The sequence below is a fragment of the Entelurus aequoreus genome, linkage group LG10, assembly GCF_033978785.1.
Source record: "Entelurus aequoreus isolate RoL-2023_Sb linkage group LG10, RoL_Eaeq_v1.1, whole genome shotgun sequence".
Taxonomy (NCBI): Eukaryota; Metazoa; Chordata; class Actinopteri; order Syngnathiformes; family Syngnathidae; genus Entelurus; species Entelurus aequoreus.
This window is the reverse complement of record NC_084740.1, coordinates 10,299,187-10,322,448: the sequence shown is the minus strand read 5'-3', so window position 1 is coordinate 10,322,448 and position 23,262 is coordinate 10,299,187. Positions and strand designations below refer to the sequence as shown.

Below are 23,262 nucleotides of genomic sequence, written 5' to 3'. Positions count from 1 at the left end.
ACCCTAGTACAGTGGTTCTCAAATGGGGGTACGCGTACCCCTGGGGGTACTTGAAGGTATGCCAAGGGGTTCATGAGATTTTTTTTAAATGTCTGTCAAAAAGAACTGTGAAAAGAAATGGAACAATGCAATATTCAGTGTTGACAGCTAGATTTTTTGTGGACATGTTCCACAAATATTGATGTTAAAGATTTTCTTTTTGTGAAGAAATGTTTAGAATTAAATTCATGAATCCAGATGGATCTCTATTACAATCCCCAAAGAGGGCACTTTAAATTGATGATTACTTCTATGTATAGAAATCTTTATTTATAATTGAATCACTTGTTTATTTTTCAACAAGTTTTTAGTTATTTTTATATCTTTTTTTCCAAATAGTTCAAGAAAGACCACAACAAATGAGCAATATTTTGCACTGTTATACAATTTAATAAATCAGAAACTGATGACATAGTGCTGTATTTTACTTCGTTATCTCTTTTTTTCAACCAAAAATGCTTTGCTCTGATTAGGGGGTACTTGAATTTAAAAAATGTTCACAGGGGGTACATCACTGAAAAAAGGTTGAGAACCACTGCCCTAGTACACAACCTTATTGGTGGAGTAGATGAGAAGGGTTTGGTTGTCACACTTGCTATATCTCGCCACCAGTGGGTGCTGTCCATCAAATTGTGTCATCGAAATTTACGGACTTGGGGTCAGAACTCAACTAAATGGTGTTCTCCAGCGTAAAATGGCTAAAATGAGGTTAGGGATTTATTGTGTTTTTCAATCTCAAATATTCAGTTCCTCAGTATGTCTTCTCGGCTTTTACACAACAAATTTATAACAAAACAAATGTCTCCCTTAAAAAAGTCAAGGGAAATATATAGTTTAGATTGTTATTAGCTAGCCAACTCGTTGTTACACTGTTTTTAGGCTTGATGCCAGAAAAAATTCCAGTTGGGGTTGGTCCGAATGTAGAATGACTGTCAAAAATATGCTTTAATGATGAGTTTTTCACACTAGTGAAAAAGTGTGACAACCAAACCCGTTTACTCCTACATAATATCTTTTAAAAGGAAAGTTCAAAGTTCACTACAGTATATAGAACACATTTTCAATCGGCACCAAACCGACTGCCCTTTGGGTCAGAAGTTGAAAATGAGAAACCGTAATCTGGATCGACAAGAGTTAGCGACAGATTGCAAACTCTGGGATTAGGCAAATGCTTTTGTCTTCAGAATTCCCTTTTTTTCTACCAACCAGTCATGAAAATCCCCCACTGCAATGCAAACACAATTACAAATCTTTTTTTTTCTTCTTGAAAAACAAAAAGTACAGTGTGTCATAATGTCATTACAATCCTCAAATAACATGTTAATAATAACGAGAGATAGAGCGGAACAGATTTCGACATAACAAAGTTGCCATTTAAGCATGTTCCTTTGTCCTGCATTAGCACTTCCCCAAAAATTTAAGAAGAGTATCATTTACCCCTAAATTTCACTTACTGCTATCAAAAAGACAAAGGAATACTGAACAATTTCTAATGTATATTCCCTTCTAAAATGACATGGACCATTCTCTGCAGACTCTATCTTGCTGAAGGACATTAGGAAGGTGTAAAAAGGATGAGGAGTACATAACACAGTCAGACTTAACACGGCATATATTGAGATTTATACATATATATAATATATACATATATTAAGACACATATATTGGGGTGGCATAGCTCGGTTGGTGGAGTGGCCGTGCCAGCAACTTGAGGGTTCCAGGTTCGATTCCCGCTTCCGCCATCCTAGTCACTGCCATTGTGTCCTTTGGCAAGGCACTTTACCCACCTGCTCCCAGTGCCATCCACACTGGTTTGAATGTAACTTAGATATTGGGTTTCACTATGTAAAGCGCTTTGAGTCACTAGAGAAAAGCGCTATATATATATAATTCACTTCACTTCACTTCACAACAGGACCTCACCAGTTTTTTTCATTTTCATTTTCACTCAAAAAGCAACGAGAGAAACTAATATTTTTTCAAAATCATGGTGTTCTGTATTTGCATTTGTATGATGTAAGAAATTAGTAATACAGTCGTACCTCAACTGATGAGTTGAATTTTTTCTGTGACGGAGCTCTTAACTCAAAACACTTGTGTCTCAACTCAAGGTCTCTCATTGAAATTTATTGAAATACATTTTCAAAACAGTACAGTCACGTAACATGCCTTTTAAAAAGAAAAACAAACTTTTAGATAATAAAAATTGTGTAAAAACAATACAGTAGAATGTATTACTGACAACTACTGTACTTGTATGAATTAATGTAAAAATAATGTACAGCATTTACGGTATATGCCTCCAGCTGCTTCTCAGTCAAACACACCATCAGCAGATTTTTCCATATTTTCTTCGAAAAATGTCTACTGTTCAGATATTGTTTCAACATTTTAGATTGGGGTTAGACCAGGCCTAATGAAATGGCGGCCCCCGCCATGGCTTTTTATTTGGCCCACCAAACATCGCCCAAATAGGCTTGATGAAACCGTTAAAACGAGGGTTGATCATGTATGCAGTACTCCTGCCACCCCGCGGGGGGCCAACAGCGAGGCATATGTGTCACAGTGAAGCAGCAGTGGGCTGAGTAGAAGAAAATTACTCATTCAACTCCGGAAAAAAAATCCAAATAAATTGCAAAAATCTGACTTTTAACAACGCCTGGAGAACAAAATATGCAAATGCTCGAGTGATTGTTTTCTGGCGGACCTTTTATGCAACGGACACATTGATTCAGACAAGCAGCAACAAAGGTAGAAATGCCATCTTCATCACGAAACTTGGTCAAACATTTGTAAGTTGATATAATTTGTGCATTGAGATATTTAGTTTGTTTTGTATTGAAATTGCTGACTTTGTAATGTTTTTTGTATTTGTGGTTGTGTTGTTTTTTTTTGTCTCAGTTGAGAGTAATGATCGAGCTTTGTTTAATACACGTAGTGCTAAATGTTACCAGTAGAGGGCGACAACGCTATAGTGATAGGTCACATACAATGTTTGGTGTGTGAATGTTGTGTAATTTCTATATGTGTAAACACTTGTAGTTTATTGTGTGAATATATTAACAATAAACCTTTTATTTTGTTTGTAAAATACACAATGGACATTATCTATGTAAAATACACAATGGAGGTTACAATTTTGTTATGTTTAAATGTATAGTCTTACAAACCTAAATGAAGGAAGTGTAAAGAAATAAAACTAAGGAAGGGAAATAATTAAAAAGAATCCTCAATCCTCAACAATGTTTATTTTTTTGACAGTGCAGTGTGAAAGCCGATGTGTTTACTTTGCACTTAAGTAAATGCAGTCTCAAAGAAATATAACCTGCGGAAGCATTCGCATTTCGATGTCCGGCCCCTGAGCCCTTGGACTCGTGAAACTGCGGCCCTCTTCATTATGTAGTTGAATAGCCCTGGGTTGGACTCATTCTGTTTCAGTACAGTGCAGACTCGCAGTAATACGCTCCAACTGCTTCACCAGGTTAACAACGTGCTCTCTCAGGTTTGTGATGATTTATTTATTTCATTCAATTCATATCATCCCTTCCTCTCAGCACTGTCCTTCACACTCACTTTCTTCCCTTTTAAGTTATGTCGATTGCAAGCTCTATGCAAATGCCAGCAAGTTAAAGTTAACTTTAAATTTAAAGTTAAAGTACCAATGATTGTCACACACACTAGGTGTGGTGAAATTTGTCCTCTGCATTTGACCCATCCCCTTGTTCACCCCCTGGGAGGTGAGGGGAGCAGTGGGCAGCAGCGGTGGCCGCGCCCGGGAATCATTTTTGGTGATTTAACCCCCAATTCCAACCCTTGATGCTGAGTGCCAAGCAGGGAGGTAATGGGTCCCATTTTTTTAGTCTTTGGTATGACTCGGCCGGGGTTTGAACTCACAACCTACCAATCTCAGGGTGGACACTCTAACCACTAGGCCACTGAGTAGGTCAAATCAGATGTTTTGGGACAATCGTTCAGGGTTCACTGTGACATTCTCTACGCAACAAATGGCAGGGATGCTTGTAACTCACATTTTCGCTTGCAACTTAAAGCCCAACAATTAGCCGAGAGACAGCTCTTATCTCAAACCACTCCTAAGTTAGGAGTGTTTGAAGTAGTGCACTGTCGATGGACGGGACTACTATTTGCCTTCCAGGATAGAGAGAAATGAAAAAAATACAAAAAAGACAACCATGGAGCAATACTTTTTAGTTATTTCAGTAGTTAGTTAGCACCTGCTTTATGTTTTATGAAGACTGATGCACATTAGGAATAGACGGTCTCCTGCCCGTCTATTCCTAATGTGCATTTTTATCCAGATTTGCACCACACTTGAATTGGTTCTTTCCGTAACAGGCATTTGCATATTTTTTAGTGTAATCCTTCTAACAATCAAATAAAACCTTACATATTATACATTTTTGCACTTGGTAATGGTAATTACCATTATCCACTGACATAACAGCATGTGATGCGTCATCGTACCTCAAACCCCAACGCCAATCTTCCTGGATGTGATGTCCACAATGTTTTTGTCAAAGCCTCAAAAAGCACGAGATTCCCCTCCTCCCTTTCAAAAGCGATTCTGCAACGACAGACACAAAAGTCGATTGCTTCACATCCTGTGTTGCAAGGAAGTGGGTTGTCGGACATACAGCCCTCAGCGTCTTCAGTATCGACAACGAAACATTTTAAAGAAAGGAAGGATAAAGATAGAAGTATAGAAAAGACCAACTCAACAGGGGAACATGTTGCAAAGGGCCGCCTCCAATGTGTCTGACAAAACAAAGAGCAGCAAACCAAAGGTAGGCAGTAATACATTCAACAGTATAATATAAAAATGTGAATATTTAAAGAGAATATGAAAAATACTTGCTAAACCTGTTTTTATGAGAAAAAAATTATAAAATCCCTGAATTAAGCTTTAAAATGATACCCTCCAACTGTTTGTGTATTTTGGCGTTGCATTCAATCAATCCACAGAGGACTATCGAGGAGAATGCGGCTCATATTTAACCCAGGATTTCCAGGGATTATTTCGTTTATATAATTATTTGGTGCTCTGTTGTGCAGATGATGGGGGAGATTATAATGACTTTACGTTTTATTAAAAAATGAAAAAGGGACGCATGAGCGCATAATGGCAATACGGTTTTCATGTGTTAGATAATTCATAATACTTGTCATGACTGTGTGTTACTTAATGTACTCCTCCGAGGTAAACAGAAATGCTGCCTGTTCAAAAATAATAACTAACTGTGGTTTTTTGCCTGCACTGCATCATACTATACTTTTGGTTACATTATCAGCATCATGAGAGCGTCAAAATATTAGGGACACTATCCCAGTGTGATACAGTGCAGGTCTCTGGGTATATACTACATGTTGTTTGACTTTTTAATTAAACACATAATGTCTCCCACAGCGTTCCACAAGCTTTGGCAGGTTTGAAGGCCTCAGACATAATCCATCTCCAGCTAAAGCAGAGGAAAATGGAACAAATTTGGTTAGTGTAACCTAATGTAAAATGACATTTAACGTGCAGTCTAAGTACGAAGCAGGAAGTTATGCAAATCATGCTGTAGTTTCAACATTCTGGGCACGCATATGGAGGAAATTGATGACAAACTTTCTTTTCACAGCTGCCTGAAGAATGCGAAAGCACAGACCCACAAAAATCAGCTGGAATTGGGAAGAAAATGAAGGCAATTTCACTGACCATGCGGATGAGAAGAATGGGCAAAAAGCATGTAAAGTCCTTCTCAGAGGAGACGGTGAGGTTGCATCAAAAATTAATAATCACTTACAACTACCAATTGAAAGGTTAATTTAAAGAATAGCAAAGAAAAAAAATATCAACATTAAAACCTAAACAGTAGCCACATACACTATTTGTTGCCCTTTTCTTTCACAACTTGCATAAACATACTAGCACATCCTCACATACACACTGACATGTAATTGTCATTTTTTAAACATGCTTTCCAGAGGAAATGTAATCACTACAGCGTTTTCAATTAGTAAATGTGTGTTTTGTCAATTGTTTCCTTCTGACAGGGTGATGATATAGAGACAGAGACTGGACCTGCAGCTGAAAAAAACTCTGCAAGGACCAGCAACTCATTGGAGAGTCTTTACAGTGCCCAAAGCTCATCTAGTAAGCAAATATATTTCACATGTTGTACAAAAACACATTATTTAAGACGTTTTACCTAAAAACTGATACATTTGTGATTTGACTAGCATTCACTTTATTATGCGCATGCGCGAGTTTGTCACATCCGCAGCGTGGAAGAGGGCTTACTTATAACTTTTCCAGTCAAATTGACACTTTGACGCCAGCTCTGTTTCTGATTTAGTTGTATTAATTACCAAAATATTTATTCATGTCAAATAAACGTGGGTTTTCCCACGACAGTATCGGTTGGATTTGACCGGTTCCAATAAATGTGTTCGTGCGCATGCGTAAAGGCGTCAGAAGTAAACAAATATGGCGGAACATACCGCCGTAGAGTGATTAAAATCGCCTTTCTAACAAAATGTGCCTTTTCTAAACCGCTACAGTTCAGGTGAGTTTACATTACTTACCAAAGTATTCATTGTCTTCAATTCATGCCAAAGTCAAACAAACATTGCCGAAGAACGTCGGTCACAGTAGAGCCAAGGAGAGGAAGGCGTTTGTGCGTGTGATGATGTATTTGTAAAGTAGTATCGCCAACTTGTGGCCTGGCATAGGTGTTACATCATTTAAAAATACATCTGTAGTAATTTTAAGAAGAAAATTATTTACACAGTGTTTATATTCTATTAAATACAAGTTCTCAAGTATTATTATTTTTTGGTAAAATAAAGAATCTATAATTAAACTACTTTGTGCTTGTGGGTTCAGGTGGTGTCACCAGTGAGTCCAATGGTTCTGGACAGAGGGACAGTCTGAGGCTGGAGGAGGAAGGTTCCTACCAGGGTCAGTTCTGCGGCAGAGCTCGTGTCCACACAGACTTTTTCCCCAGCCCTTACGACACTGACTCGCTTAAACTAAAGGTTAGACACCTGGAAAACTGCCACCTCAAGTCTGATTTGAAAGTTCAATTCATGATTTATTTGTGTGTTTTGCTACAATCAGGCTGGTGACATCATCAACATCATCAGCAAGCCTCCGATGGGCATCTGGACGGGGCTGCTCAACAACAAGGTGGGGAACTTCAAGTTCATCTACGTGGACGTTCTGGTGGAGGAGGAGAAGAAGGACGAAGAAGACCAATCTCCCAAGATTCGACAACAGAAACTGTGCAAAAGACCTCGACCGAAAACGCTGCTGGAGCTGCTCGAGCGACTGAATCTGGAGGTGTGTTGAGATGATTTGTTGATGTTTTTTCATGCCACACAGTGTGGGGGTCCCCTTTGTATCACTACTCAAAACAGCAGCACCTACCGAGACATGTTAACAATTAGTGTGTTTTGCAGTATATTTTAAACAAACAGATATTCAAGATGTTTTCACATTATTCTTGGTAGGTGATTAGTGTTTGACATGACTTAGACTTTGTCATGGGATTTTTTCTCATATTTAGGTTCTGGGGAACGACACATCTCGTTGTATTTCTTGAATCTATGAATAAATAGTCCATCCATTCATCCATTTTCTACCGCTTGTCCCTTACGGGGTCGCGGGGGGTGCTGAAGCATATCTCAGCTGCATTCGGTTGGAAGGCATGGTACACCCCGGACAAGTCGCCACCTCATCGCAGGGCCAACACAGATAGACAGATAACATTCACACTCACATTTGTTTTTTTATTATATTTAACACTCACATGGTAATATTGTTTAACATTATTCCCAAAATGACCTCCATGCAATGTTGTTTGAGTAAATACCCCAGGGCTATTCAACAAAATTGTTTAGGTGGCCACATTTCCAGAAAGCACCTTTGTGCTCTTTTAATGTCTTTTAGGCCCTTTATCTTCTTCATTATTTCCCTTTTTGTTTATTTTAATGTGTTTTTTACTTTTCTTTTTGTATCTGCACTGCAATCACATAATTTCCCCGTTGTGGGATGAATAACATCTATCCTATCCTATTATTTTTTATTACATATATTCCTGAGAAACAGTGTCCTTGCAGTGGACTTTTGATTTTTTTCTATTAATTTTGTCAGCGTTTGTAAATTCTGAAAAAGCAGCCTTGTCTATATAACTATGGACAGAATTGTGTGTCTTATTATACAACCAAATATTTTTTTTAATTTTCAACCAAAAAATATATATTTGCAAACAAGAAAATTAATTTGAAATATAAAAATATTACATTTTCTAAAGTGTTGGGTTGCAAATATGTATTTTTGTTTGCAAAAATGTTTTGGGTTGCAAATATTTTTTTGTTACAAATATTGGTTTTGGTTGCAAAAAAAATTGTCGGGCTAGGTTTTGTTACATTAAAGTTTTTGTTTATAAATTGTTTATTTTTTGTTGGAAATGTTTTTTTTTTGGTTACAAATTATTTTTGGTTAGACTCAACTACAATTTTGTTCAGAGGCTGTGCCTACAAGATGGAAGTTGAGTTGAAACCCCAAAAAATATTCGCAACCAAAACCTTTTTTTGTTTGAAAATGTATTTATTTTGATTTTGTTTTATTTTTTATATTTTGTTGTTAAAGCGGAAGAAGAAGATGGATGGATGGATTTTCTTTGTTTGTTTATTTTTGGATGCAATCCATTTTTGTTTACTTGTAAAATGTTTTTGTTTGCAAATCAATTTTTTGTTCGGGTGCAGAAAAAGACTCCATAAGCAGTAAGAGCGCTAGATTGTTTTCAAGGGCCTGCTACATAAAAGTTAGTCAAAGTTAGTGCATGTCAGCCCTCTAGTAGTGTTTTGGTTTACTTTTTAATTCAAGTTTGGTTTTTTTTCAGAACTTTTGGGCCAGTCTGGCCAGTTAAATGCCCTAAAATACACTCTGAAGGAATATAATACAGTACATATTTCCCATGGTTCACCTTAGCACTCTCTGCTGGAGCATTGCTCATAATGCAAATACCACGCTGAATATTTTCTAACTACATTTTTTACTTGCAGGAGTATGCCTCGGCGCTGCTGCTCAATGGCTACCAGACTGTGGAAGACCTCATGCACCTGCAGGAGAAACACCTGATTGAGTTAAACGTTAACGACCCCGAGCACAGACACAAGCTGCTGGCTGCCGCCCAGTGCCACTACACAGAAGGTCAGCAACACACACAAACAAGATACATTTTAATGCAATACCTGTGTAATCGTGGCTTTTTATGCCAAAAGTTCAGGAGAGAACACACAGAAGATAATACAAATAATAACAGAAGAAATTAACAAATTTAAAAGATGGTTTGACAAAAACAGACTATCTTTGAATCTCAGCAAAACTAAAATAATGCTATTTGGTAATAGTAGAAAAGAGCATCATACACGAATACAAATAGACGGAGTAGACATCGAAAGGGTAAAATAAACCAGATTTTTGGGAGTATTAATAGATGATCAAATGAACTGGAAATCTCATATACAAAACATACAACATAAGGTGGCAAAAAACATTTCAATAATGAATAAAACAAAATACGTTCTGGGCCAAAAATCACTTCATATTCTCTACTGCTCGCTAGTGTTACCATATCTGAGTTATTGTGCAGAAATATGGGGAAATAACTACAAATGTGCGCTACATTCGCTAACCGTGTTACAAAAAAGATCAGTTAGAATAATACATAATGTTGGATATAGAGAACATACAAACCCTTTATTTATTAAGTCAAAAATATTAAAGTTCGGTGATTTGGTGATGTACAAAGCAAACTATAACCTGCTACCAAAGAATGTACAACAATTCTTCTCAACTAAAGAGGAGAGATATAACCTTAGAGGAAAAAATGATTTAAAACATTGATATGCACGTACAACACTTAGGACTTTTAGCATATCAGTATGTGGAATTAAATTATAGAATGGATTAAGTAAAGAAGTTAAAAATTGTACTGATATGATCCAGTTTAAGAGGTTGTTCAAAATAATAGTGCTTACAAAGTACAAAGAAGAAGAATTATGAGAAATACTTCCAACCTTATTGAAAATAAGATATTCTTCATCTCAGTATGTTAATAATAACTGAATTAATTAATTACATATTACAAAACTGTTGTGTATACTAATTCATAGATGTTATTTTATTATATAAAAAGGTCAGTAAATGATTCTATATATTTGTAAACGCTTTGAAGAGGGAAAGGGGTAGGATTAAATAAGCTTTGCTTCATGATGTAAAATGAAATTATATGAAATTGTGTGATGTATTATGATGTACGTGTGTTCATGTTCGAAATAAACTAAAGAAAGAAAAAAGAAAAGAAAGAAAGGCTTATTTATACTCACTTTGAAGTAGTATAAACATAACATAAACGTAAACTAATCGTGGCTTTTTATGCCAAAAGGCTTATTTATACTCACTTTAAAGTAGTATAAACATAACATAAACATAAACTAACCATACGTTATAAATAGTTTTCGTTTTTTTTAACACCTACTCTACTTTAGTTGGAAATGTTTTTCTCAAATGTAAATGTAAAAAAACCCAAAAGCCGAGCCTTTTGCACCACAAGGAGTGGAAGTAGACATATAAAGGCTTATTTCTAACTTCCTGTTACTCACACAGAAAGTGCTTGAGAGGCTGCAAGGTTTTTTCCTGTAAATCGGTCGTCTCAAAGAGAAAAAAAAAAAGCGACGGTGTAGAAACCGAACTGTAGTAGTGTTACTGCCAGATGGGTTCAAAGCAAATAAAGGTCATTTTTGATGTGTGTCGAAACAGATGGCAGCTTGTTGACTCACATGTTCGTAACTTAATCAAATGTATGTTATGTGAGGGTGTGAGGATTAACAGATTTTTATTAGTAGAATAGATTTATTTTCTTTTTTTTTGGAGTGAGAAGTCACAGATGGTTGAGTCCTACCATGAGTTTTTCTTAGCTAATGAAAAAGGCCATTTGCATCTTCTTCATTGGCCTATTTTCAACTTGATGTTTTTGTGCCTGCAGGGGATGATGTCAGAGACGTAGAGGAGAGTGGATCCTCAAGCGGTCCACAGGAAGACGACAGCGACTGTCCAAGAGACTCTGGCTGCTTTATCCCGTCCGAATGCACGGACAGCAAGGAAGACGCCGAGCAGCTGGCAGACGCTGTGGCTTCTTAATAACCTGGGGCCGTACTTATCAAGCTTCTTAGAGTGCCATTTTACACTTAAGTCCTGAGAATTTGCGAAATTTAGTCCTACTCTCAAACTTAATAATACAAGCTTTTTATCAACGTTCTTAAGTCTAAGAATCACTCCTACTCTCCACGATATTTAAGAGACCTTCAGAGGTGTCTTAAGTGGTTAGGAGTTGCCAGCAGGGGATGGCACTGAGGCGAGAGAGACGTGCGCGAACGTTCAGGGAACGGAACAATGTTTTTTGTTTTTTTTGATGACGAGCAGCTGATCAAACGGTATCGTTTAGACAGAGCGGATATTATTTTTGTCACAGATTTAATACTTTTCGATTCCTTGTTGATTTCTGCATGTGTCTGCAGTGGGCTAGTATATATAGAGCCACCCACACCAGTTTCAAATTAGTTGCCTAATTAATGAATTGGAAAGAAAATGTTATGACAGTAGCGTATGTGTGTGGCCGTGAGGTGAGTGACGTCAGTGAGTGTGTGGGCGATAGAAGAGAGGGAGCGGTAGCGTGAGTGCCGGCGGGGACTAGTTTGTTTTGTATTATTTTGTAGTTTATTGTCAAAATATACACTCCCATTGTCCACTTAAATATTTCCAAGATATTTCTTTATTCTTAGACAACGGATTCCATTCCGTGATTGGTCATTTCTATGGACACAGAAATGACGTCACCTAAAATTCCGTTTACGGCACATAGTAATGTTGTAATTCAGCTCTGAGTGTGACACTTAAGATTCAGTCCTACACTTCGCTGAAAGTGTGAGTAAGACGCTTGATAACTAACTTTTAAGTGCAGCTTTCAGCGAATAATTTATTTACTCTTAAGTCAACTCTTAGCAGACTTCTTAGGAGTAATTCTAAGAAGCTTGATAAGTACGGCCCCTGATCCTCATTTGACTGATAACATAACATATGGACTTTGTGACTGTCGAAATGCTTGTATATTTCATTTCAAATCATCACATCTGTTATTGCATTCAAAAATGCCACTTGTATTTATTTCATTTTGAGTCAGTCAGCGTTTTTACTTATAAAGCCTTTATTTATTTTCTCTTGTTTCTATTGTCATTTGGGATTTAGAAAATGTATAAACTATCCAAACTTGCCTTTGACTGTATATATTATGTACTGTGCTGGGGGTGAGGGGTATGGTGTTAATGAGAATGATTCTGTACATATTAAAGTCTGCCAAATATGTTATTAAATCAATTTGTCATTATTCATCTGATAATTAAATATGATGACATACATTTATAGTATTTTCAAAATGTAGAAAGAGAAACAATTGTGACTGCAATATTAGTTTTAAAATAGTGTACATGTTTTTCAAATTAGGTAAATAGTTTAAAAAAAAAAGTTTTATTGCAAATTGTAGCAGGTTTGTACAGGTTTGGGTTGAATAATTTTGAGTGCAACTCTACTGTGGAGCTAAATTGGGGCCAATGAGTTGTACTTGAAAAAAATTAACTTTTATACTGATAAATACATGAGCCTACTGTACTCAAAATAAAAATTTGTGCACACATTAAAAAAAATCTTAAAAAAAAAAAAAAAAAAGGAAAATAAATAATTTGTTTTAAAATAATTGATTGAATGAATCATAACTGCATTCGACCTGGAAGAAAGTGTGTCTTATTTTTGTTTTGAATACACTGATGTATTTTTACAAATTATTATGTATTCAAATTTCAGGTTTATTTTTTGTTTTTTTTTCAACTTTTGGCCCAAATTAGCTCTACTAGCTCTACTCGGAAAATTACTAGGTTATTATTATTATTATTAAGTTTGTATTTATGAATAGTAGTAATAATACATTTTAATATTGCATATACATATAAATAGGTGGGAATAAATAAAATATACTAATGAATAATAATTTTTTTCAACTACAAAGCCTTTGACCCTTATTTAGCTACCGACTGTACTAGGAAGACTTACTAAGTTAATGTTATCTTTTCTTTTTTATATAATAGTAATAACAACAGTATTATATTTGATTTCAAATATAATATATGAATAGAACGACAATGGAAATAATACTAGTGGAATAATATAATTATATATACTGCGTGTGTACAAAAATGATATTGTCGTATTTAAAGCAACAATATATCAATAAATAAAAAAAATACAAATATGAGGACTGTACGAAAACGTCTCTTTTTCTCCCAATGCGATGTTTGTGTCTCGCAAAAGAGCCTGGGAAATGCTGTTTTCTTCTGAGACAGTTGTCTTGTTGAGAGTGTTGCATTTAACTACATTACCCAGCATCCACCTCGCCACGGTCCAACGCTGACGTGTACTAGGAAGTGTCAGTGTCGCATTACTAGCAAAGCTGAGTCTTACCGGCGTGTTTGTGTTTTTTAACCACATAAAGTGGCTATTTTAGCGACGGGACGCCTTTTTGAAAATACGTTAATATGGCGGGGGAGGTATCAATAATAGGTAAGTTGAATGTTTAACCAGCTTTAAAGAACAACTCGAGTAAAATCTTTGTGAATAAATGTGTGCGTTTGGCTTCCAGGTTCCGTGATCCTGGGACTGTTCCTGGCGGGTTATTTGGGCCAGCAGTATTTGCCGCCGCCCAAGCCGCGTGTGATCGGTCTGGACTTGGGCACCACTTTTTGCTCGGTGGGTGTGTTTCACCCTGGCAGCGGGAAGGTGGAGGTGATCGCGGACGAGGAGGGCAGGACGAGCATCCCCAGCGCCGTCACCTTCACCGACATGGCGGTGCTGGTCGGACATCAGGCCGTGGACGTGGCGGACAAGGACCCCCAGAACACCATCTATGATGCCAAGAGGTTCATTGGGAAGATCTTTGCTCCTGGGCTGCTGGAGCAAGAGAGCCGTCGCTACCCCTTCAAGGTGGGCGCCATGACGTCATGTTCATAACAAAATGGTAAACTAGCTTTCTCAGGGGTGTCAAACTCGATTTAATTGAGGGCCACGTCGCAAATATGGCTACCCTCGGAGGGCCAGTTGCAGTGCAGATAAAAAAAGTAATAATACATGAAAACAAGAGGGAAACATAAAGAACATTAAATACATTCTAGAAAAGCACAGAGCTGATGCAACCAGCTGCCACATCAGCGGCACCATTTTACATACAGCTACAAAAGTCAAACGCAATAAAGCATAAAAAATGAGCAATGCATAATGGATATTGTGCACATACCATTGCACCGTGTTTAGACAAAAACAAAACAAAAACACCCTAAGTTCCACGCCAGCAGCAAAGCCAAATACAGGAACAGACATGGCACGCCACATTGAATGAGTGGCCTACCACGTTAAATGATGTTGCAGGCCACGTTAAATAGTGTGGTGGGCTACATTGAATGATGTGGCCTACCCACCACATTAAATGATGTTGCTGACCACGTTAAATAGCGTGGTGGGCTACATTGAATGATGTGGCCTACCACTTAAATAATGTTGCAGACCACGTTAAATAGCGTGGTGGCCTACCACATTAAATGATGTTACAGGCCACTTTAAATAGCGTTGTGGGCTACCACTGAAATAATGTTGCAGACCACGTTAAATAGTGTGGTGGGCTACATTGAATGATATGGCCTACCACGTTAAATGATGTTACAGGCCACATTAAATAGCGCGGCGGACCACTTTAAATTATGTGCCGGACGACATTAAATGGCAGACCACATTGAATCACGATTCCAGGCCACATTAAATAACATAGTGAGCCACATTGAATCAGATAACGTGAAGGGCCACATAAAATAAAATGAGGGACCACATTAAGTAATGCAGCGGGCCAGATCGGGCCCCTGAGCCCTGAGTTTGACACCTGTGCTTTAAGTGCTCGTAAGTAACTTGCGCCCCCCTCCCCCTACAGGTTATTAACAACAATGGGAGCGCAGAGTTCGCCATTACCGCCAACGGCAGCTTCACGGTGACCCCGGAGTTCATCGGCTCCAGGCTGCTGCTGAAGATGAAGAAGATGGCCGAGCGACGGCTCGACACCCTCATCCACAGCGCCGTCATCTCCGTGCCCGCAGAGTTCGACGAGACGCAAAGGAACCACACTATCAAGGCCGCCAATCTCGCTGGTGAGAGAACAAGGAGACTTAAATATTCCTATTGGAAAAGGTTGCCTGGAGGTTGTTGTTGTTGTTGTTGTTATTAATAATAAGTTGTTTTGACCAATGGCTGGCAAAACTTTGTGATGGTGCAAACCCCCCTAGTCTGACACATCTATCCATCATTTACAACAGTGGTTCTTAAACTCAGAAAACATTAGGCTCCCTAAGTACCACTATTAATGACCAACATTAAAATACAGTAGCATAGCAGGCCTAAGTATTCATTAAAAACAAGGCAGAGGTTTTATTGAACAATTTTGGCCAATGTAACATTGCACACAGTTTGAACCATAAGATAGTTTAAAATATTTAATTAAGTGATTCTTTGCCGCACCACTAGATGGAGTATCATAGTTTGAGGATCATTAATTTAGACATTGTTAAGATTTTTTTTATTATTATTATAGAGGTTTATTTGAAATAGGGACAGATACAAAAACATAGACATCTGAAACAGTTATCCGATGCATGCATCACAGTGTTTGTAGCCAAAGCTAATTTACAACACTTGTCCCCAACAACAACAACAACACAGATCCAACATAATTAAAATAGGAAAATAAAAAATAGAGTGAGTTGATAATAATGATAATAGTAATAACACAGACAAAGTGCAAACTAGATAAAAGCCAATAATAATAATAATAACACAGACAAAGTGCAGACTAGATAAAAACCAATTAGTAAAAATGAGTAAAAACTAAACATGGGAACACGATTGTTGCTCAACTAGCCATAATTTTGTTTGTTTTTTGAAAGTGACAAGTGCAGGTATACTTTTCAAAGTGTCCGGTAAAGAGTTCCATAGTTGTGGTCCTTTTATTGAAAAGGCAGTCTGGGCAAAAGATGTTCTACGGAATGGAACACAACAGTTGCCTTTTGACACTGCTCGGGTGGTAGATCTGGTACCACTTTGCAGTCTTGTAATTGCCTTGCAGAGCAATTGGGGAGCAGAGTTATGCAAGCATTTAAAAACCAGTTTGACTGTGTGTAACAAAATAAAATTGGTAAAACTTAAAATATTGTATTTGGTTAAAATTTGGCAATGATGATATCGTATACTCTTCTTGTCTAGAACTTTCAAGGTGCGGTTATAAAGACACTCAATGGTCTTGATTGATGACTGGTGTGCCTGGGACCATGTGGTTAAGCCATAAGATATGTGACAGAATCATTGCATTCATAAAAGTAAAAGCACAGCTAAGAGTTAAGCAGTGTCTTATAATCTTAAAACAGCCTAGGTTTGCCTTCAGGGTTTTACACATCTTCTTAATGTGACTTTTAAAATTCAAAATAAAAAGCAAATGAATTGCTGACTGTTGTGCCAAGCATTTTTGTAGCGTTAAATAGTTCTCGTTGTCACAAACAAGCTAACTTTGGGTCTTGCAGGTTTGGAGATTCTGCGCGTGATCAACGAGCCGACGGCGGCGGCCATGGCGTACGGCCTGCACAAGGTGGACGTCTTCAATGTGCTGGTGGTGGACCTCGGCGGAGGAACCCTGGACGTGTCTCTGCTCAACAAGCAGGGCGGCATGTTCTTCACAAGAGCCATGGCCGGTAAAAGTCCTTCTCTGTGGACCGAGCAGACCTTCCCGGCTTGTTTTCAAACTCTGGGGTTTTTTGTGCAGGCAACAACAAGTTAGGAGGACAAGACTTCAGCCAGAGGTTGCTCCAGTACGCCACGGAGCGAGTCCGGCAGGAGTACGGGGCCCCGCCCACTCTGAAGGCGGACATCCATCGCCTCCGCCAAGCCGTGGAGGCCGCCAAGCTCAACCTGACCCTCCAACCTAGCGCCGCCATCAGGGTGCCGCTGCATCTCCATGACAACGCAGCGGAAAGCGCGGCCCCGGCAAAGGTCCTCTTCCAGGCGACGGTCACCCGCCAGCTCTTCGAGGAGCTGAACGAGGACCTGTTCCAGAAGATCCTAGCCCCCGTGGAGACGGTGCTCGCCGAGGGCCACCTGGGAAAAGCCGAGGTGGACGAGATCGTCCTGGTAGGCGGCTCCACCAGGATACCGCGCATCAGGAGGCTCATCAGCGAGTATTTCGGGAAGGAGCCCAACACGTCGGTGGACCCCGACATGGCCGTGGTGATGGGCGTGGCCATCCAGGCCGGCATCATGGGGGGCTCGTGGCCGCTACAAGTCAGCGCCATCGAGATCCCCAACAGACATCTTCGAAAGACAAACTTCGGCTAGTGTGTGTTTATTTGGAGACTGTGTAGACAGCCTGAATGTACGTACGCTGGCACCGACAACATTCCTTTTGGACACGCAGTCATACTTGAAGAACAAAAAAGGGCCAACCAGCACTTTAATTGTACACAACTTGTGTAATTTCTTTCTCAGGGAGGAGTCCCACTGTTACAATGCACAGGGACCACAGGGTTGTCAGTTGAATATCTCAAAGAGAAAAACAAAAATGAAGATAAATTGGGATTGTTTGTCAGTTCCCGAGCAGTTTTGAGGTGCCGTGTGACCACGCAAGCCTAATGTGTTGTATTATACTACTGCTCAACCACAAACAGTTCTAACAAGCTTAAACTTGTATGTTTGGGTTTTAAATATTTAATAACGTACTTGTATGCTTCAGTTGTTTCGCTACAGTTTGTTGGGAAAAGTTGCTTTGAGTAAACTTGTGAGCCATGCTGTAACGTACGAGTCGTTGCTGTTCCTTACGTCCTGTAGGTGTCGCTAGCGCGCTTATCAAAATGTCCAGACGTATCAAGAAAACATTTCCGTCTTCTGTGCCCGCAAACTTATACCCTGAGTTTGTAAACCATATTTAAAATGTAGCAATTGACACAACAATGAAAAAAACGATTTAAAGTGTGATTTATTAAGTTATGTTTAATGTAAAGTTGTCGAAAAATCTTATGCCGCAATGCATGCTGGGAGCGTTGTGTCCCAGCAAAAACATAACCTAACAAATCATACATTTGCAGCGTGAAACATTTATACAATAATCGATCAAATACTGATCAATAGCGTTATTTAGGGTAGCTCGTACTCACGTGAAAGATGACTTATGTGCAATTATGCGTTTCTTTGATTCCTACGCATGCGCAGATGCAGGGGTCGGAATCGAACCTTTGACGTATCTTCTACGACAAACAAAAGCATGCACATTTACACAACGGGACGAATAAAATATTTTGAAAAATAAAACCCAGCAGTGCTTTTCAACATTTTTTGAGCCGAGGCACGTTATCTCGTTGGAAAATATCCGGAGGCACACCACGAGCAGACAATGTTAGCCTTTATGGGTGAGGGCGGACCTACGTCACTTCCGCCTACCAATCCCCTAGCAACCCGGAATTCGTTGAAAACAAACCAGCTCACAGCGAACACAGCATTGACAGAAAAAGCATTTAACGAGCGTTGTGGCCTGGAAGTCGGCGTTAAATCCTTCATTTACGCATTTTTACTTATTCGCATATCGTGTGAAAAAACGAAAATGTATTATTTGCGTCAGACTCGTCTCAGTGAACTTTAAAGCTTCTCAGGCTTAGCTTGCTAGTTAGCTCAGCCTGCGCGCTACTAAGAAAGAGACGCGGAAGTTATCAACAACAAGATCAAGTGTTAGTGTATAAAATATTGAGAGAGTTGAGGGCTACATGTATTGTTTAAGTACAACTGTTCTTTGCCAGGTGTTCTTTGGCCGCCCTGGCTTACGTTTTCCCGGTGGTGTCCATCTTAACGCTGCCTTTGGTATCCTCTCGTTGTCCGGTTTTCGAAAATAGCTAGCTAGGCTATAGACTATATAGTATATACCGCATGTTATTTTTGTACAACAACTTCAGCTGTCGAACGTTATAAGGTAAAAATTCAACAGGTACAACATTAGCACGGACGGTATAGCCAAGTTGTGGTTAAGAAGGTGGATTTTTGTTCCTTATATTTACCAGAAACGAAGTGATCCGAACACACGACCCGGGACTTTGGGGGACTCCAGTGAGAACCGTCCTCGTTTTCCCGGTGTAAAGCTGGGAGCCATTTGTCTCGTCTCTGTGGGCTTTTATCACGCTTTTGCAGAACAAAATACAACCTTTGTTTTCCCTGTTTCCAGTTGTGGTTAGCACAACCAAAAACAACACAGTTTTTCGGCATTTTGGAGGCAGAATGACGGGTTTAACCAGCGTATGTCGACAGGTTAAAGAGTAATGGCAACGGTTTGTTTTCAACGCCAGTCTCGTTGCTATGGCTCGAAGAACCCGTATGTAGCTCAGTTGCCCGGATGTCGGCCCTCCCCCATTGACAATATAAACTCGTTCTCATCAAATACCTGACGGGATTGTTCGACATTAGTTCATACAATAATCAAAAAGAGATTCTTAAGCTCAATAAGCAATTTCTTGGGTAAGAAAAAAAAAAGAACATCCTTCACTTATCTCAAATGAGGCCCACAAAGCAATGATCTATCTACCTGCTGCCACCTACTGCTACAGAAGAGTATTGCATGGTTACTCTATTAATCATTAGGACAGCACGGACACAACAACGGCACATTATTTGTAAAATACAATTAGTGGTTTGCAAAAAATATTTTTTAGAACAATTAGGTGACATTGCAAACATTTTCTACGGCACACTAGTGATTAAGCCGCCCAAGCAAGGTTTTTTTTTTTTTTTTTACTTTACCTGTGACTTGACTAGTATAAACTAAAAAAAAACCATTGTTTAGAGTTCACTTCAGAGGCAAAAATACAAACCAAAGACAAAGTGCCCCTTTTAGTTAGCTTACACTTTTATTCACACATAACATTTGACAGCAGCGACAAACATGAAGATGCTTCAGGTTTGTAAACAATAAAATAGCCCCCAACATTCTTGCAGGGAAGTAAAGACGACGTCCTCTAATTGTCACGTGACTCCAAAGTGTTCTTTTGTTGGCTTGCAAATGACGTCATTCACAACACTGCACTGCAGGCTAAACAGTACACACCCCATCAGGTTACATACTTTTAAAAGATTCACTTGTTCCTGACTGTACAGCCGAGCTCACACACATACTATGATCATAACTGTTACATGCAGCAGCATTTGCACACTTTCAAATGTTACCATCCACCGACACAGCCGCTGTGAGCAGAGTTCATGCTGGATTGTGCATATAAATAAAAGGCATCAGTGCTTAGAATGGAAGGACCTGCTTGGGAGAATTAGCTTAAAAATGAAAATTCTGGACACTCTTAAGTCAATTCCGTGGATAAAAAGTGCTGAGTCAAAAGTAATATACATTATATATTTTTGTCCAGGAAGCAAAGACATTATTTACAAAAAAATGTACACGCTTTGTTTCCTCATCTTGTGGCTGAAAGTGCGCCATCATTGGCTCACAGGTCGGTCAGTGTAGTAGTCATCATAATCATTGCTGTTGTCTGTGTAGAGCTCGTCACTGCCGGCAACTCCATTGCCCACCTCTGGAGGGAGCCAAAGCACACAAGGTGGTTGTGTTACATGACAGCGTTTGAAAAACACAAACAGTGCAGAGAATCCACATGAGCACTAAGGACATTTTATACACAAGATGAACATCAGAAATAATATAAATTATAAATATATCAATAACATTCATAAAGTGTTTTTTTCGGTACTCATATACACTGTTTATGATTTATCATCGGCGGTCACTCGAACAATGTAGTATTTCCATCCATCCATTTTCTACCGCTTATCCCTTTCGGGGGCGCGGGGGCTGCTGGAGCCTATCTCAGCTGCATTCGGGCAGAAGGCGGGGTACACCCTGGACAAGTCGCCACCTCATCACAGGGCCAACACAGATAGACAGACAACATTCACACTCACATTCACACACTAGGGCCAATTTTTAGTGTTGCCAATCAACCTATCCCCAGGTGCATGTCTTTGGAGGTGGGAGGAAGCTGGAGTACCCGGCGGGAACCCACGCAGTCACTGGGAGAACATGCAAACTCCACACGGAAAGATCCCGAGCGCAGGATCGAACCCAGGACCTTCGTATTGTGAGGCAGATGCACTAACCCCTCTTCCACCGTGCTGCCAATGTAATATTTAAAACACTTAAATGATAAGGTGTCAATCAAAAGTTAAAATGATTGTTACACACACACTAAGTTGTGAAATTATTCTCTGCATTTGACCCATCACCATTGATCACCCCCCGGGGAGGTGAGGGGAGTAGTGAGCAGCAGTGGGGGCTGCGCCCGGGAATCATTTTTGGTGATTCAACCCCCAATTCCAACCCTCGATGCTGAGTGCCAAGCAGGGAGGTAGGTAATGGGTCCCATTTTTATAGTCGTCGGTGACCTGTGCTGCAGGCGTGTCATTTGTTCTGTTCTTAACACCCACAGTTGTCATACAAATGTAAAAATAAGTCAAGTTATGAGCACCCCCCATGACCCCGAAAGGGACAAGCGGTAGAAAATGGATGGATGATACTATTAAAACACAAAAACACTTTCATGATGACTGCCTACTACTCTTTAAAATGGTGTACAGTCAAGTAAATGCAGATTCATTCATCATAATTAATCATATTCGCCATACTTTTCTAGTGTTATGTTATTTGTACGGTAAGCGTTTTGAGAGCAATGGTAAATGAGCAACGAAACAGGACACTACTTTTCTATGGATGGAAAAAAAAAGGTTGCAATCAATTAATCAAAGCATGAACAGCCGTTTGGTTGCAGAGAGAGAGGGAGGTGGGAAAGGTCAAAGTCGTGTATAGCGGGAGTATGGACAACTAAACAAGAGGCGCCATGTTGGCTACCAAGGACGTGTGCGGTTGCAGTTGTTCTGAGGTTTTCCTGACAAAAATAAACCAAAATAATAAGTAAATAATAAGTAATAATAATAAATAATATATATTTTTTAAATTAATCAATCCATCAAAACAATACAAAGCAATACCATAAAAATGCAATCCAATTCCAAAACCAAACCCGATCCAGCAACACTCAGAACTGCAATAAACAGAGCAATTGAGAGGAGACACAAACACGACACAGAACAATCCAAAAGTAGTGAAACAAAAATGAATATTATCAACAATAGTATTAATATTATTGACAATTTCAACATAGCAGTGATTAAAAATCCCTCATAGACATTATCATTAGACATTTATAAAAATAAAAAAAAAGAACAATAGTGTCACAGTGGCTTACACTTGCATCACATCTCATAAGCTTGACAACACACTGTGTCCAATATTTTCACAAAGATAAAATAAGTCATATTTTTGGTTCATTTAATTTACATTATTGCAATCAGTTGATAAAACATTGTCCTTTACAATTATAAAAGCTTTTTACAAAAATCTACTACTCTGCTTGCATGTCAGCAGACTGGGGTAGATCCTGCTGAAATCTATGTATTGAATGAATAGAGAATACTTTTGAATCGGGAAAAAAAATCGTTTTTAAATCGAGAATCGTGTTGAATTGATTTTTTTTTTATTTTGAATCGAATCGTGACCCCAAAAATCGATATTGAATCGAATCGTGGGACACCCAAAGATTCACAGCCCTACTAGTTACCGCCAAAACTAACGGCGTTACAAAGTAACGCGTTAGTCCCAACACTGCTCATTATGTAATATTCTAACTGATCTTTCTTTTTTGTAACATGCTAAGTGAATAAGTGCACTTTTGTACTTATTTCCCTATATTTTTACACAATAACTCAGATATGGTATCACTGCCGAGCAGTAGAGACTATGGAGTGATTTTTTTTGGTCCAGAACATCCATCCATCCATTTTCTACCGCTTGTCCCTTTTGGGGTCGCGGGGGATGCTAGAGCCTGTCTCAGCTGCATTCGGGCGGAAGACGGGGTGCACCCTGGACAAGTCGCCACCTCATCACAGGGCCAACACAGATAGACAGACAACATTCACACTCACAT

The 23,262-nt window shown here is 39.0% G+C and overlaps 4 protein-coding genes across 15 annotated transcripts in view; 2 read left to right on the top strand and 2 right to left on the bottom strand.

Moving 5' to 3' along the window:
- LOC133658229 (myb-related protein A-like) overlaps positions 1-7,063 on the bottom strand; it is a 71,245-nt gene extending 64,182 nt beyond the window's left edge. For 3 of the 4 annotated variants that reach the window (XR_009827421.1, XR_009827422.1, XR_009827424.1), the window contains exons 1-2: positions 6,625-7,063; positions 4,522-4,621 (exon numbers count right to left, since the gene is read on the bottom strand). The gene's annotated coding sequence lies outside the window, so the exon portion shown is untranslated. Of the gene's footprint in view, positions 1-4,521; positions 4,656-6,624 lie in introns of those variants that run through there. The other variant, XM_062060022.1, reaches the window with a different exon arrangement.
- Positions 1-12,456, top strand: part of samsn1a (SAM domain, SH3 domain and nuclear localisation signals 1a) — a 33,741-nt gene extending 21,285 nt beyond the window's left edge. For 2 of the 3 annotated variants that reach the window (XM_062060008.1, XM_062060007.1), the window contains exons 9-15: positions 5,462-5,542; positions 5,679-5,810; positions 6,094-6,193; positions 6,926-7,077; positions 7,160-7,381; positions 9,109-9,256; positions 11,094-12,456. In XM_062060008.1, the coding sequence (XP_061915992.1) occupies positions 5,462-5,542; positions 5,679-5,810; positions 6,094-6,193; positions 6,926-7,077; positions 7,160-7,381; positions 9,109-9,256; positions 11,094-11,248 (990 nt within the window). In that variant the 3' untranslated portion in view covers positions 11,249-12,456. The remainder of the gene's footprint in view (positions 1-5,461; positions 5,543-5,678; positions 5,811-6,093; positions 6,194-6,925; positions 7,078-7,159; positions 7,382-9,108; positions 9,257-11,093) is intronic. The other variant, XM_062060009.1, reaches the window with a different exon arrangement.
- A 1,091-nt stretch (positions 12,457-13,547) lies between these two features.
- Positions 13,548-18,034, top strand: hspa13 (heat shock protein 70 family, member 13). The gene is made up of 5 exons (XM_062060012.1): positions 13,548-13,717; positions 13,797-14,137; positions 15,132-15,345; positions 16,768-16,935; positions 17,007-18,034. Exons 1-5 carry the CDS (start codon positions 13,693-13,695, stop codon positions 17,573-17,575), a joined length of 1,317 nt encoding a protein of 438 aa, XP_061915996.1. The 5' UTR covers positions 13,548-13,692; the 3' UTR covers positions 17,576-18,034.
- A 2,071-nt stretch (positions 18,035-20,105) lies between these two features.
- gdpd5b (glycerophosphodiester phosphodiesterase domain containing 5b) overlaps positions 20,106-23,262 on the bottom strand; it is a 79,320-nt gene continuing 76,163 nt past the window's right edge. For all 7 annotated transcript variants that reach the window (XR_009827417.1, XR_009827416.1, XR_009827419.1 and 4 more), the window contains one exon: positions 20,106-20,799. Coding sequence is in view for 2 of the 7 variants with exons in the window: in XM_062060010.1 (XP_061915994.1) it covers positions 20,705-20,799 (95 nt within the window). In the remaining 5 variants the exon portion in view is untranslated. The remainder of the gene's footprint in view (positions 20,800-23,262) is intronic.